The sequence below is a fragment of the Filicampus tigris genome, chromosome 12, assembly GCF_054856515.1.
Source record: "Filicampus tigris isolate MCC_2025a chromosome 12, RoL_Ftig_1.0, whole genome shotgun sequence".
NCBI classification, from domain to species: domain Eukaryota; kingdom Metazoa; phylum Chordata; class Actinopteri; order Syngnathiformes; family Syngnathidae; genus Filicampus; species Filicampus tigris.
Genome location: NC_141228.1, coordinates 2,385,821 through 2,402,500, shown reverse-complemented (window position 1 = coordinate 2,402,500; position 16,680 = coordinate 2,385,821). Strand labels below are relative to the sequence as shown.

Genomic DNA, 16,680 nt, shown 5'->3' with positions numbered 1-16,680 from the left:
GCAAGCTACTCACCCACGTTCTCCCTTAGCCGCCACCTTCCGGATCGTTTTCGCAAAAAAATTAAATGCATTAAATGCAAAACAAATTGTGTCCACGAGTATATTGCTGACTCAACTCAACTGATGTTGGCACATCAAGGTGGAGTTCATGCACTTCTTCTGGCGTTCACTATTTCTGGAAATACGACATAGCATAGCTGTGTATAGGAGTTTGCTGGTATGCTTTTATTTTGAAGGCCGGCAAGGAGAGGAAGTGGAAAATAAATAAGTCAATCAATCAATCAATCACATTTTATTTATATAGCACTTTTCATACATAAGAATGCAACTCAAAGTGCTTTAAAACATTCAAAGCAAAACATAGAATTATCTTCAATCAAAAGAAAAGATAAATTATTTAAAAGTTGTTGAAAGCCAAACTAAAAAGGTGTGTCTTGAGCTTCCTCTTAAAAATATCAACAGTCTCTGCAGACCTGACATCCTCTGGCAGGCTATTCCAAAGGTGAGGACCAAAACGGCTGAATGCAGCCTCGCCATGCAGTTTGGTCCTCACCCTTGGAATAAATAAAAGGCCCGCGCCAGAGGACCTCAGGATCCGCGAGGGCTGGTATGATAAAAGCAAATCAGATAAATAAGATGGCCCAAGACCATTAACACATTTATAAACTAATAAAAGTACTTTAAAATCGATCCTGAAACACACAGGGAGCCAATGCAGCAATTTCAAAACTGGCGTAATGTGCTCCCGCCCTCTGGTTCTCGTCAGCACCCGAGCGGCTGAATTCTGCAGTAGTTGCAGTGGTGAAATGCTCTTTTTCGGGAGGCCAGAGAGCAGGGCATTACAGTAATCTAAACGACAGGAAATAAAGGCATGCATCAGCACTTCCGTGTTAGCCTGAGAGAGAAACGGGCGGACTCTGGCGATATTCTTAAGGTGATAAAAACCAATCTTGGTTACATTTTTAATATGAGGAATAAAACTGAGCTCAGAGTAAAAAATGACGCCAAGGTTCTTCACACAGTGTGAGGGATTAAAAATGTGTAGTTTTGGTAAAAGCTTCTCTCTCTGACCTTCGGGACCGATAACTAAAACCTGTAACTTGTTGACTGCCATTTCCGGCGGTCTGTTGAACCCAAATAATTCTATAATACGAAAAAAAACAACCCCGGGGCTCGCAATGGAAGTAAGCAGGTGCAGTTTGGTAAGTAGTAAAGTACTGTAACGAACTGAGTTACCTTTGCTGAATTCCTGGTTGAATTCGTTTTTTGCAGAGTAATGTTGTTTCCGAGCCTGTTGAATTCGTCGCCCGGCTCGCTGGATGGGAGGGGGTGCGGGCGAGAGAGGAGGAGCGGAGGGCGAAGGAGAAAGTGTGTGTGACTGGGTGGATTGAATGGTTGTTGTAATTGTGTTGGCGTCTGCTACGGCCCACAGTAGAATTAATAAAAACGCGTTCATTGAACTACGACTTGTTTGAAGCGTTTCCACAGCGGGTTTGAATAGTAAATTAGCCAGCTAATGATCCTTAAAAAGCCTCTGCCGTTAGCGTCCCTCCCGTAGCGACGTCAATCACGGACGCTTTTTTTTTTTTTTTCTGGGTCGGGGGGCGTAATGGGGCGGGGGCCAACAATGTTTATGAATATGGCCGGGGGGTCGCGGCCGGAAGGGTACCCTGGTCAAGGGTGGAGGGTTGCGGTCGGACGGGCAAAAAATGGTCAAGTGTCCAGCTCTGCATATAATATATACATATAATATAAATAGATTTTTGTCAAAATTACGGCAATAATATGGCTGCTTTTTTCCAGATAATATTGCATAATAGCAGTCACCATAAATAAATGGGAAAATATACAGATATTTCATGTGATCGGTATCTGTATCGGCCGATCTCACTCATGAATGATCGCGATCGGTATCGGTCTCATGAAACCCTGATCGGAGCATCCCTAATATTTATTTATTTATTTATCTATTTATGTGCTAGTTTGCTAATTACATTAATGTTACAGATCCAATGTGACACCTGTGATCGGTGGTATTACAAACAGTGCCTGTGGATGAAAGAAAATCAACTAAAAATAGCAAGGGGAAGGACGTGGAAGTGCCTTTTTGTGCCAGTAAATATGTATGGTTAATGTAAATAGTTTTTAATATTTATATGTATGTTATAGATTTAGTTAAAATATGTTATATTTTGATATGTTATTGTATATTTTTCCTAAAAAAAAAAGTTTGTTATAAATGTTACAACCTGCATGTGTGTTCATTTCAAAATCAAAGCAAACTTACATTATCTAAAGCCAGATGGGGAAAAATTGTTGGATTTGTGGGTAATATGCAGTGAAATCAGTGCATATTTCTCATTAATGGATTTTTACTTATTTGAGGGAATAGTTTTTATGGCAGTTCAAACGTGAGGGAAGTGATGATTTCTGTACTACTGTATATCGCGCAGACCTTGCCTCCAGGTTTTGGAAAAACTGTACAATACAATCAGTCCTAATTTGGCATGCTGATAGTATGGGCCCCCAGGAACAATAATTCACTGGAATGATTGTCTACTTATTGAGGGAATGTTTTTTATGGCAGTTCAAACTTGAGGGGAGTGATTTCTGTATTGTATTTTTCGCAGAATTTGTCTTGAATTTTAAAAGAAAACCTGTACAGTAAAATCAGTCCAAACTTCGCATGCTGATAGCATGGGCCACCGGGAAGAAGAATCCACTGGAATGATTTTCTACTTATTGGAGAAATGTTTTTTATGGCAGTTCAAACTTGAGGGAAATGATTTCTGTACTGTATGTACTGTATTTTGTGCAGACTTTGCCTCTAATTTTTGAAAAAATTGTACAGTAAAATCAGTCCAAATTTGGCATGCTGATAGTATGGGCACCCAGGAAGAAGAATCCACTGGAATAATGTTCTATTTATTGGAGGAATGTTTTTTATCGCAGTTCAAACGTGAGGTCAGTGATGATTTCTGTACTTCATGTCCTGTATTTTGCGCAGACTTTGCCTCTAATTTAAAAAAAAACGTACAGTAAAATCAATCCAAACTTTGTATGCTGATATGCCACAAGGAGAAGAATCCACTGGAATGATTTTCTACTTATTGGAAGAATGGTTTTTATGGCAGTTCGAACGTGAGGGAAGTGGTGAATTGTGCACTGTATTTTGAGCACAGTTGTGACATGCGGAAAATCATTTACCGTACCGTTTAGAATACGCGTGCACTCAAAAACGTAGGAGCGGATAGCTTGACCACGGAAAAACGAAAGCGTGATAGCTTGACCGCAGTCACCGTTTGGGGGTGTCGCACCTGTTTCGGGTGCAGACGCGCGGTTTGCTGGCTAAGCTGGTGGGCGCTAGAACCAACCAGATCGGGCCGAAAACATGAAGATTGCCACGTGCACCGCGGTTGGACTCGACCTAAAAAAAACAAAAGGGAGCGTGACAAAAAGGGAAAACGTTCAGGAACCCGGGCCGGGTCAGAACACGGCTGACTGCAGAGAGGAGTTAGGAAGACAAGTTTAAAAAAATGTTGTTCAAGAGAGCTTTTCAAGAGCGGGTTGTCGAAACAAAAATTGTCGAAAAAGCGTTCTTTTCAAGAGAGTGAGTTTTCTAGTGGGGAGTTTTCAAGAGAGCAGGTTTTCCAAGAGAGGGAGGGTGAGTTTTGCACAGCCTTTATAGAGGCGGAGCATGTTAATGAGGTTGGCGGATTTTCCCCCCACGTTTGGGCGTTGCCTGACTAAGCGGGAAAGAGGGTTCCCTAATTTTGTAGTTTGAAGTTTCAGAGTTTTGCACAAGTCACCGGGAATATTGAAATACTTGTTGTTGTTGTTTTTATCACTCCAAACAATTTCAGTTACGAGCATCTAAAGAGCAGGTGAGCTTCGTTCCCGGGTGTTGGAACGCATACGTTTTTTTTTTTTTGTCACTGCATCAGCACAAGTGGTCGCATCGAACACAACCAAACCACCGGTTGGTGTCCCATATTTGTTACAGTCCTTCTCATATATGTCGTTTGTTTGTCACATTGTGTTGTGAAGGCAATAAATTCATGCTGTTTAACTTCCTATGATACCCTTCTTGCGAGTGATATTGATAATTACGTTTGTCCAACTCTCCGAACCTAGATGAATATAAGTATCATCACCTTTGGGTTTTGAGTACCATTAAGGCCGCTACAGATCCTTTTTTTGTCATGAGTTTACAGTGTGTTTTTGCCACTTTATCTACACAGCCTGCCCTGTGGTTGGAATTGATTTTTAATTATTGTTCTGATCGGGTCATGTTCAATAACATACGTGATCAATGTAACTGCATTGGGTTCAATTCTTAATGTAAATAATAATATTTTGAATTAGTTAGACCAATTTTCCATTATTTGCAGCATTGTTTTTTCGAAGAATGTCCTTCATATGAAAATAAAATTGGTACTGCATGAAATCCTTAACTGAATCAAAGATCAAAGTGAACTGTGAATCGAATCAAATCAGGCCCTTGTGAACCAAATCGAACCGATTTCAGAAATCGAGACTGAGGCCTATCATCATCAGAATAGTTGACTCATCTCTGTACTTTTAGGGGTACAGTCAGCAATGTTTTGAAGATGTTTGTAACATTTAAAATGCTATTAAATTTTTGTGGGATCAAACATTGTGGTATAGTTATTAATATTATGACAATCACTTTTCGGGCAGAGACAATTATTTGTGAAAATTCGCTATTCACAGTCAAACTTGGTCCTGAATCATCAACAAATAGTGGGTGTCCATTATAGTTTAACAAGCCATGAGTGCCCTTACCATGCCTGTTGATGAGCAGGGCGATGTATTCACTGTAGAATGAGTTGACAAAGAAGAGCAGCGCAGGTGTCTGTCTAGTCCTGAAGTTCAGGGAGATATTTTCACCTCTCAGTGTCATTTTAGAGAAGATAGATGAAGGCAAGGCACTTTGGTTTTGGCTCAGCTCAAGGGACTCCTTAAGAGCATATCTTATAGACGTTGTCGACTCAAAGTTGGCAGAAATCACTAAAACAGATTAGATTTTCTAGTAAGTTTGGGCTCCCATGCATTATATTGTCAGAAATGTGTAGGTAGGACTATGTTCAAGGAATAAGTTATCCAGGAAAGGAATTGCTTTCATTTGTGACAAGGAATTTTCTGAGAGCACGATGCATGTTTCACTGTATGACTTTTCTTGTCTTAAGTGAAGTAAGTATCTCAACAGAAAGAAATAATGTATGAATAATGTAGTTATAACAAGTTAGGTTAGGTTGCTGGGGTACATACTTAATAGCACCTCATAATTTCATCACAATAAATACATAGAGTATCTGCTAATTTAATGAAATGGATTATTATAACACAATAGCTGAACCTTTTACTCCTGATGATTATGTAAATTAAATCACTGCACTGCATTTTGACATTTTGTTGATTTGCCACCTTGTTAGGCAAGTAAAAGAATTTCATCTTTTGCAAATTGACATAATGAGGTAGAGTAGTCCTTTAAAGTTTTATGCTTGACCTTCTGCACACAGGTTTTATTTTGGTGTTTTCAAAGTCTCTCTTGAAAAACCAGACAGTTTCAAAGTGGACAGGATGAAGCTTCGGGTTCAATCTGACATCTGCTGACCGAAGGATCCTCTTCAGACAGATCACGTTTCCTTTCATTATTGCACCGGGTCAGGGTAACTTAACATAATTGTGTCTTTAACCTTACGTCGTTTGTCACTGCAAAATCAAATGAATATTAATGTGTTCGTAATTTTCAATAAGTGATAAAACCTCGACAGATTTACAGTTGTAATGTCTACATGCGTCACTGGGTGGAAAGTAATCAGAGCGGAATTATAATTATATAACTATAAATAATACAAATGTGAAATGCAAATGTATAAATACTAGGGCTGCAACATATGATTATTTTAATAATCAATTAATCTGTTGATTATGTGTTCTATTAATCGATGCATTGAATAAAAAATATATTTATTTGCAATCTCTTTATTCACCAACAGGACATTATTTCATATTTCATAACAGTGCAGAAAATGCAAAACTAAATTAATGATGATTCAGTTCCTGGTTTGCTCAGTTACATCCGTCAGAAAATGGGCAAAAATATTGATGCTAGTTTTCCAACAAACGCAGATGTTTTTAAATGTCGTATTTCAAACACAAAGTCTGCTTGTTAATCGATTATCAAAATGGCTATCAATCAATTTGATAATTGATTAATTGCAGATTAATCAATTCATTTTTGCATCGCTAGTTAATATATTCCTGTCTACACTTGAAAGTCTGCACAGTGGATTCATACCACATTACGGTGGGTATTTTATTTTCATCGTTTGTAAGTTTGTGCTGCGGCTCAAGTTTTACACAATGTTTATTTTAACACTTTTAAACGTGAGATTACATACAGTATTGATTTGCCATTTTTGAATTACATAGGATACACATACTTTTAAGAAGAGGTTTATTTAATACATGTCATATAACAGGTATAAGTTGATCTGTTATTGGTTATGAGAAAGAGACCACACACCAGCTACAGTCATCTGTTCATTTCATGAATATGATGTGCTTAGCAGGAAGTCAAATTTGAACTACCTTACCTTTATGGCAGAAGGCTCCAGTGTAGGCTGACTGACTACAGTCACAGTAGAAACCATTGTGTTTTTCCACACAAAGACCCTGGTTTTGACATAAAAACTGATAGCTGCTGCAGTGGCCTGGGCATCCAGGTTGAACCCCGGGTGTGATCCTTGCCCTCTCCTCCAGATCAAGAGTGACCCCGTTTAACTGCATGGAGCGGATGCAACCCAGAAAGCCCTTTTGTCTGGAAGCCGTACCTCCTGAAAAGGGAAATAAAAGAAAAAAGGGGCAATCAAGTCACTCTTTTAATTCTTTCTATGCTGATGCAGGCTTTATCAGAAGTACGGGTTTGTCTGTGTTACAATGCCAGGGATCAGGATGATAGATGTGCCATCTGGCAGCACTGTAGACAGTTTACTTTTTTCACAAAGCGAGCGTTTTTCCTCAACAATAGAGATTCCACAGCCTCACATTTTAAGATCTGTAATAACCCACCATTATAGCATTGCAACAACTAACGATAAATCCCAATCTCTATTGTGGCGTTAGAAAAGGGTCTTGCCTAGTTTCACATTCAATATAAAATACAATACAATGCACCTTTATTTTTATAATAAAAAAATGTGCTGACAGACACAAAGGTACACACGGACATAACTTGATTGGATGATTGACACATTAACAAATCGTTCCCAAAGGGCAGGAGATGCATAGCATGATAAATATACAATACAAATATAAACAATTGACGGATATTGTCTAAAGAAAAGGTGTCTGACAATTTTCTGTCCCTGTTTTTTGTGTACGCTACTATGATGACTGGGGGCGGAGCTACAGTATCGAGTTAAGTAAGGGCTGCATATCCAGACTGCAAATGAATCTTGTCCATATAGCCATATCCCCCACACAAAGTGCCCATTGAGGATATTCCCTCTTTAAGACAGCACTTCACCACCACACTATAAAATTACATTTTTCGTTATTGTTTGAATCTATGCATGTTGCAGCAGAAACATTGCCAAACACAAATACCACTACTGTCTTGGCAGAGGTAACAACGGCAATACACAAGAGAGAGAACAATATGATTTCTTTCAGGGCAGATACCAATTCAAATTATTAGTTGTCAATGAGGCACATAACTGATAGTTCGAGCTCATGTTCATTTTCAACATTTCATTTTCAGAGGGAAGATATTGGCGGCAAAATAATAATAAAAACAATATTACAAACGATAACTCTTAACTTAGTTGAAATGCCTGTCAGCATGTTTATTGAACAATTTTTCAGATTTTCAAAATGTTTAATTTTCTTAATTTTAATTCTTATACTTTAAAATGCTCACGAAAAGGGAGCTCATCAACATGTCTTAAAAACATGTCTCGTCAACATGTCTTAAAAATGAAATGAAATCCTAAACAGGAAAATTAGTATTACCAGTAGTAATAGTTTTCACCAATAAAGTTTTCCAACATTTCAAAATAACGTTGATGCTAAACATTCACCTACCTTTGTTTCAATTGCAAACAAAAACCAAAAGATGGTGAGAGTTCCCATGGTCAGCAGCATCTCTCATAAAGTAAACTGAAAATTTAAGTAAATACTAGTTCCCTGAAGTAAATGCAGTTTTAAATTCTTCTTTTATTGGCTGTCAGATTACCCCCAAAAAATTATTCCCATTTTCATCAGAATGCCAAATATAGGTGACGATAATCGGCCTGACCGATAGTCAGTGTATCCCCATAATGCACACTTGCCCCTCACCTATAAAGAGTTGGCTGTTTAGTTGCAGATGAATTTGGCCATCAGAAGGAGCCTCGTGCGTGGCTGCAGGGAGCTCATCAACATGAAGCGTTGCCACTTTTACATTTCGTTCGGCTCGGACACGGTGCCAGCGGTTGTCATTCAAAGGGAAACTTGTTTCCACTTGGACCTCGAGAGGCCCATTCCCCACATCAAAAGAGAAGATCACCTCAAAGGGGGCTGCAGTTATGGAAAGAGTTCAGGGACCAGAATAAAGATGATGATAAGACCACCACACTTGAACTCAATTAAACTATAACTTGACGTTTGGGCGGCCATTTTGTCTTCTGTCGACTGAAAATGACATCACAACTGCTCACAACGACCAATCACGGTTGACCTGTTCTCTGAATCTGAGCCGTGATTGGTCACCCTGTGAGTACATTTCGGAGGCTCTCCTGGAGGATAAATTAGTTGAACTCTGGCAAGGTTACGCTTGTCTTTACGATGCCAGGTCCCCAGAATAAAGACAAGCACACCTGCCGCCTGAGTGCCAAAATGATCAAACATGATCAAACAAAAATACCCCCGCACACGAGGCACGGATGGCAAAATACTAAGTGCAGATGGCGACGGACACCGATAGTGCCTCGTGTGCGCCAAGCTTAAAGATGAAGTCAACGCAAACATTTTTTTCAAGAATATATTTTATGCAAGCCCACCAGTTGAAACAGGGCTTTCTGATAAATATTGTGTTTGTGGAATATAAGTTAAGCAGCAAAATGCACTCGTTTTTAGCCATCTCTGTCGGCTGAAAATGACATCACAACTGCTCACAATGACCAATCACGGCTCAGATTCAGAAAACAAGCCAGCTGTGATTGGTCGTTGTGAGCAGTTGTGATGTCATTTTCAGTCGACAGAAGACAAAATGGCCGCCCCCATAGATGGCTATAAACGAGTGGATTAACACTTATTCCACAAACGCAATATTCATCAGAAAGCCCTGTTGCAACTAGTAGGCCTGCTGGTAAGATATTCTTGAAAAAAAATATGTTTAAGCATGATACATAAAACATACATGCATTTTAACCAAATTACAGTCAATACCAAGCCGACACCTTTTGTTCTAGGTCGACTGATTCATTGTAAATATGAACTGTAGTGAGTTTTAATTCACAACCATCAATTGGGTCTATATTGAATGTAATGAATTTGGGGTATCAACCGAATGGTGATTATGGGGTAAAAAAAAAAACAATAATAAAGGATTGGCTGTTGTCTATTTCAACAGTGATAACAATGCAAATGTAAAACAAAATGTCAGCCACCACCATGATTTATGGAGCAGGACAACATTGTGATGTAAAACGTGTGCTACACAGAATATTCTATTGATACATTTAAATGTCTCAGCCAGAAAATATAAACGTATATGAAACCAAGGATACATCCTGCCTGAGTGATGATGTTTATGTAGTTCACTTAAGGTCCTTGGTTCACTTTATGGAAATCTCACTTTAGAAATTGAAGTTAAAATATGGCTTTTAGAGAACATGCCGATAAATTGGATTTTTTTGGGGGGGTGGGGCGGGGGCACAACAAAATGTCTTAGTAACTGATTTCCATCATGTGCCAATTGGAAAAGCAGGCCTTCTCGTGGCCCCATGAGTGTGAAGTGACGTCTTCCCTCTTGTCCATCTGTTGGCACAACTGGACAGCAGCTGGAACAGCTGGGCCAGCTATAAGAGGATTCGAGGAGACTGTGCCTCCAGGCGCTTATCTGTGCCAGTGCAGTGGAAAAAAAACAATTTCTCCATTTTATCATACTTTTGGGACATCAGTCATGTCAATTATTTTCTGCAGTGCAGCTGTATATGCCTGGCTGGGTGGTAAATACACCAACTATGAACACAAGTCTCTCAGGTTTGATTAATTTCACAGTAAGTGAAATTCACCCTTTTAGAAGCTATAGATAGAAAACCAAATGTTTGTTTGATTTATTTACAATCACACTACTTTTTCTGTTGACTCTGTTGGCATTTTTAAGTTAACTCAACAACTATTATTGGGATTCACATACTGTATGTCTCCCTAAATCAGTGATTCACAACCAGTGTGCCATGGCACATGAGAATTAAAAAAAATGACCCAATATAAAAAATATTTTTTTTTTCTAATAACTTGACTGTACATTAATTTATTCAAACCACATATAGTAACAGGCAGAACAATGAAATGCTCTTTCACTAAATGACTAAAGTCACACAATTAACCTTTTTATATACTTTTTGTGAATCATTTTGTGGTGTGCTGTAATTTTCTTCCCTAAACAATGCCCTAAATAGTATATTCCTTGTATTTTTAATTGACAATCTTCAAATTCTGTCTGTTCTCAACTATAATCACGTTTAACCACGCAGACATATTAAAAGCAGAATGGCTCGTCATGATTGAGTGGCTGTCAGGAAATTGGAATTGTGTTGATTTGAGCTTCAGTTCCTCCACTCTGAAAACATCCCTTAGCGTGATCCAGACAATCACTTTTTCTTTCTGTTGCTGCTTTATATGTGAATATGTGAGGCCTATTTTCTTTCCAGAACAGGCTTCACCCTCATCACTGTGTGAGTTAGTGTCGCCCTGGTAGCGGGGGTGTGTATCTCTCCAATAAAAGACGATATGTCCTGTATATGTATCTTGATTCCTGATACATGGGGTGTGACATGATTGAAGGACGATTTGATTCAGTTCGATTCAGTGGCATTATGATTCAATTCGATATGGTACACAATGTTCCCTCTAAGCAGCGTGCGTGAGCAATTGTGCGCTGTTTTCACCCTCTCAGTGCACAGCAAAAATGTGCAGCGTATAAAACAAATTGAGGTTTATGTAAATTGATCATCTCAACACTTACTGTAATGAGTAATAACATTATTCAACGGTTTGTTTACCCTTTCAACCACTTTTAGATTCACATACTGTGACGAAGAGCGAATCATGTCACTCTCCACTTGATCATAGTTTTGATATAAAATAACATATTGAAGCCAAAACGTATTAACAATTATGATTATTACAAACTTGCCATTTGCTTACATTGATTTCCGGACAAGTCAAGTAGGGCCAATTCACAACATAAAATGTGGCATCAATCATTAAAGCGATGCCAACCCAAAGATTTTTTTTCAAGAATATGTTATATGCAAGCCCACTAGTTGAAACAAGGCATTCTGATTTCTATTTCTAACTAGTTCTGATTTTAATAAGTCCCCACAGAGACCAACAGATGCTCTCTGTGAGGACTTTGCAGACCACTTCAGAAGTAAAATCGATGACATAAGATCCAGTCTTTTAGCCCGTCAAAACACAAGTTTTAATAAACCCGGACAATCATATTTACATGAGGAAACACTGGAAAGTTTTGCCCTGGTTGATGCAAGGACACTTGTTCGAGTTTTCTCCCAGGTAAACCCAACAACCTGCCTTTTGGATCCAATTCCCACATTTCTTTTTAAGACATTTTATGGATTTTTTGAAGAACAAATTTTAAATATAGTCAATTGCTCTCTTCAGACAGGCGTCTTCCCCGCTGCCTTTAAAACGGCGGTGGTGAAGCCCCTTCTGAAGAAGAGCGGTTCTGACCCGAGCGTTTTTAATAATTACAGACCCGTATCCAACTTACCGTTTTTAAGTAAGATTTTAGAAAAACTGGTTTTCATCCAGTTGAATCATTTTTTAAATACAAATAATATTTTGGAGAAATATCAATCTGGTTTTAGGATGAACCACAGTACGGAGACTGCTCTTTTAAGGATTTTAAATGATATTAGGTGCACTGCAGACGTGAGAAAACTCACAGTCTTGGTGCTACTGGATCTAAGCGCTGCTTTTGATACAGTAGATCACCAAATTTTATTAAATAGACTTAAAAATCTAGTGGGCATCTCTGGTACTGTTTTTGACTGGTTTTATTCCTATCTCACAGACCGATATTTCTTTGTAAGTATGGATACTTGTTCCTCTAAAACTCATGAAATTAAATGTGGGGTTCCTCAAGGTTTGATTTTAGGCCCCCTACTTTTTAATCTTTATATGCTTCCCCTCGGGGATGTCATCAGGGGACACGGCATCAGCTTTCACAGCTATGCTGATGACACGCAGCTGTATATTGCCGTGTCTCCTGATGACACAGGACCCATTGATACCCTTTTAAATTGCATTTTAGATATCAAGTCATGGATGGCAGATAATTTCCTACAGCTCAATCAGGACAAGACTGAGGTTTTAGTTATCGGTCCCGAAGGTCAGAGAGAGAAGCTTTTACCAAAACTACACATTTTTAATCCCTCACAGTGTGTGAAGAACCTTGGCGTCATTTTTGACTCTGAGCTCAGTTTTATTCCTCATATTAAAAATGTAACCAAGATTGGTTTTTATCACCTTAAGAATATCGCCAGAGTCCGCCCGTTTCTCTCTCAGGCTAACACGGAAGTGCTGATGCATGCCTTTATTTCCTGTCGTTTAGATTACTGTAATGCCCTGCTCTCTGGCCTCCCGAAAAAGAGCATTTCACCACTGCAACTACTGCAGAATTCAGCCTCTCGGGTGCTGACGAGAACCAGAGGGCGGGAGCACATTACGCCAGTTTTGAAATTGCTGCATTGGCTCCCTGTGTGTTTCAGGATCGATTTTAAAGTACTTTTATTAGTTTATAAATGTGTTAATGGTCTTGGGCCATCTTATTTATCTGATTTGCTTTTATCATACCAGCCCTCGCGGATCCTGAGGTCCTCTGGCGCCGGCCTTTTATTTATTCCAAGGGTGAGGACCAAAATGCATGGCGAGGCTGCATTCAGCCGTTTTGGTCCTCACCTTTGGAATAGCCTGCCAGAGGATGTCAGGTCTGCAGAGACTGTTGATATTTTTAAGAGGAAGCTCAAGACACACCTTTTTAGTTTGGCTTTCAACAACTTTTAAATAATTTTTTTTTTTTTTTGATTGAAGATAATTCTATGTTTTGCTTTGAATGTTTTAAAGCACTTTGAGTTGCATTTTTATGTATGAAAAGTGCTATATAATAAAATGTGATTGATTGATTGATTGATTCTGATAAACATTGGGCTTGTAGAATAAGAGTTAATCCCCCCGTTTTAGCCATCTCGGCAGGTGGCCATTTTGTCACTTCTGTCGACTGAAAATTACATCACAACTGCTCAAGACTCAGGCAACGACCAATCACGGCTGACCTGTTTTCTGAAGCTGAGCCGTAATTGGTTGTTACCTGAGCTCTGAGCAGGTGTTATGTCATTTTCAGTCGGCAGAAGTGACAAAATGGCCGCCCCCTGAGATGGCTAAAAAGGGAAGGATTTTGCTGCTTAACTCATATTCCCAAAACGCAATATTAATCAGAACGCCGTGTTTGGACTAGTGGGCCTGCATAGAACATATTCTGGAAAAAAATATGTGTGGGTTGACTTCCACTTTAAAGGGGAAAATCAACCCAAACACATTTTTTTCAAGAATATGTTCCCAGCAGGCCCACTAGTTGAAACACGGCATTCTGGTTAATATTGTGTTTGTGAAAATGAGAAATCTACCCATTTTCATCTATCTTGGGCGGCGACCATTTTGTCACTACTGTTGACTAATGATGATCGATGTTGCTCAGAGCTCAGGTAACAACCGATCACAGCTAAAAACGGGTGGATTTCTCATATTCCACAAATGCAATATTAATCAGACTGACATATTTCAACTAGTGTGCCTGCAAAGAACATATCCTGGGAAAAATAAGTTTGGGTTGGTTTCCCCGTTAAGCAATTCTTACAAAATAGGGCTAACATGATTCACGTCACAAATCTGTATTTAATGATATGCTTTATTTTGATATATAGGTGGTTTGACTTTTTTGTCACACATCAGCATCATGTGATATGATCTAATTTCAGGTTTTGGACAGGTGTGCTACTGCTTTGGCCGCTGTGTGCATGTCTCATGTTGCTCACGTGGTGTTTAGGGAGTTTGTGAATGCTCAGAACCACAGACAGATTGAGAGAACGTTGATGGTAAAGCTGATTTGAAGAGGTCATGATGCAATGAGTTTCTTGTTGTCATTTTATGTACATGTGAGTGAACATGTGGCATTTTCTTCAAAGATATAGCTGTCCAATGAAGACAATTCAATATGTATCTCATTATATTGGAATATATAGTATAGTATAGTATAGTAGTAGTATAGTTTATATATATATTGGATATAAGTGGAATGAGTCAATTCCGTTTGATTCGATCCACTCACATATTTTAAATCAAACCGATCTTCCGATTCAGATCTTATTTTGTATATCCCTGTGGTAACCATTTAAATTGTGTCTCTAAAATGTATATTTTATCCCACAGATGTGTGACTGACTTATATCAATATAAATCAGACCTGAAACTCCCCCTCTAATGCGGATTAGGTTCTACACATTTATCTGTGCTGCATTTACACTTCTCTTTTAATTTAACACAATGACCTGTGATAAAGACATGCAACTCAAACGAGTCTTTTTGAAATATTCATCAAAGTCTGCATCCATATTTAGAGATGAAGTCAGCAGTGTGTGACAGAGGGAAGAGAGAAGAAACTAAAGCCAAGCGTTGTCACGGGAAATTGAAAGCAAAAACATGACATTTGTTATAGTAAGGAGAAAGAGCTGAGCTCTCACTTACATCTGAGTTCAATACGGATAAAATCTTTGATGCCTAGATTCTCCAGGAAGACCCCAGAGGAAGATGTTGTTTTGAATAAAAAGGATATGTCTGCATTCAGTTCTCCATGAAAGGTGGGGAAGTGAAGGTAAGATGTCTCTTTATCAAATAGTGCAGCATTCCAAAGACTTTCTGAAAAACAAAAATGGCACCAGCTTGTAAAGTCCCCTCTGTACATATTTGTCACAAGGGCAATTTAATACTTATGGTCATTATAATATATATAATGAAATCCATTATAATATTATAATAGTAAATTTAAGACAACCCGGTAATTGTAAAGATAATTAGTTGGGAGCAAAAGCATAGTTATATCCAGAGTTCTAAACTTTTTTGACCACCAGCCACTGTGGCTGGTGACTCTTTATTATACCACCCAATCTTAAATTTTCATGAGCAATTCTTTTTTTTTTAATTTTTAATTTGATCTCCGCTGTTTTTATCTACCGCTACCTTTCTCGCGCTGGTTGCACTCTAGACCATAGTGTGAAATACAGGCATTCCCGCCGCCAATGGGCGTATTAATCATTATGCAGCATTATGGCATAGTATTTATTGGAAATGGAGGAGTTACTGCTGGAGGTACAAATGACCAAGAACAAAATGGTCGGGCATTGTTTGAATTTCAACGATTCAAGTTCCAATTCCGGTTCCAAACAATTCTTGATGTTGGTTTTTTTTCAGATTGTCCAAACTACGGCCATTTTTAGCAGCTCGCGGCACAGACTAAAATAACATTTGGCACAGCCCGTGACATTTGCCTGCATTGTACTACAGTACTTCACTTCAGAGTGGCAAGGCAGGAGAACAGAAGAAGTTTGTTCTCTTTCACTTCCTTGTTTGCAACCTACCAGTCATCATTTGGTAGGGTCATCGGCCATGCCAAAATCTTGACAAATCATTGTTTTGCTTTATTACCTAGCTGTATGTATAACTTTTTTTTTTCCTTTCAGTCGAGATTTATTTTTGAAAACCTTATGAAAATAAATTTACACACAGTGCATATGAGTATACACTACACTAAACTCCCACTGATGGCATAACCTGCTGTGTAGACAGACAAAAGCAGAGCAATTTGGTAAAACAGTTCAGATTAGCAGCAGGTACAGTGTGTGTTTACAATGTGCATGTTGTGGACACACATGCTTGCTTGGTGTAGAAAATACTGTACACATGCTAATGTTAGGTGGTTATTTGCATTTGAGTTGGCCCACCGTCCTTTGCACAATATCATCTAACTATGTGAAGCACATTGTGAGCCCTCTCTGTGAGAAGTGCTACATGAATAAATGTGACTTAATTACTTATCTTTTTGTAAGTGTTGCACTGAGGCCACTCTTCATTTAGTTAGACAAAGTTAAGACACACTTGTGATCGGCTGGTGCACACGCACCTGCGCGTGTCAAACTTATTGAAGGCACTTCATATACCTGACCGACGCAATTGCCTCACGCATCACCGGCCAAACTGGCGGTTCAATTTTTTTAGCAACACCCACTGAAACGAATTTTAACCCGCACTTGGTGGGTTGGCGGATGTTCATTTACAGTAGAACACTGGCTGTATCTATGCAGTTTTTAC

The 16,680-nt window shown here is 38.8% G+C and overlaps 1 protein-coding gene across 1 annotated transcript in view; it reads right to left on the bottom strand.

Moving 5' to 3' along the window:
• LOC147138044 (contactin-associated protein-like 4) overlaps positions 1–16,680 on the bottom strand; it is a 173,975-nt gene that overhangs the window by 32,424 nt on the left and 124,871 nt on the right. The window contains 4 exon segments of the mRNA XM_086047238.1: positions 4,807–5,031; positions 6,624–6,863; positions 8,368–8,586; positions 15,061–15,231. Coding sequence (XP_085903364.1) covers positions 4,807–5,031; positions 6,624–6,863; positions 8,368–8,586; positions 15,061–15,231 — 855 coding nt within the window.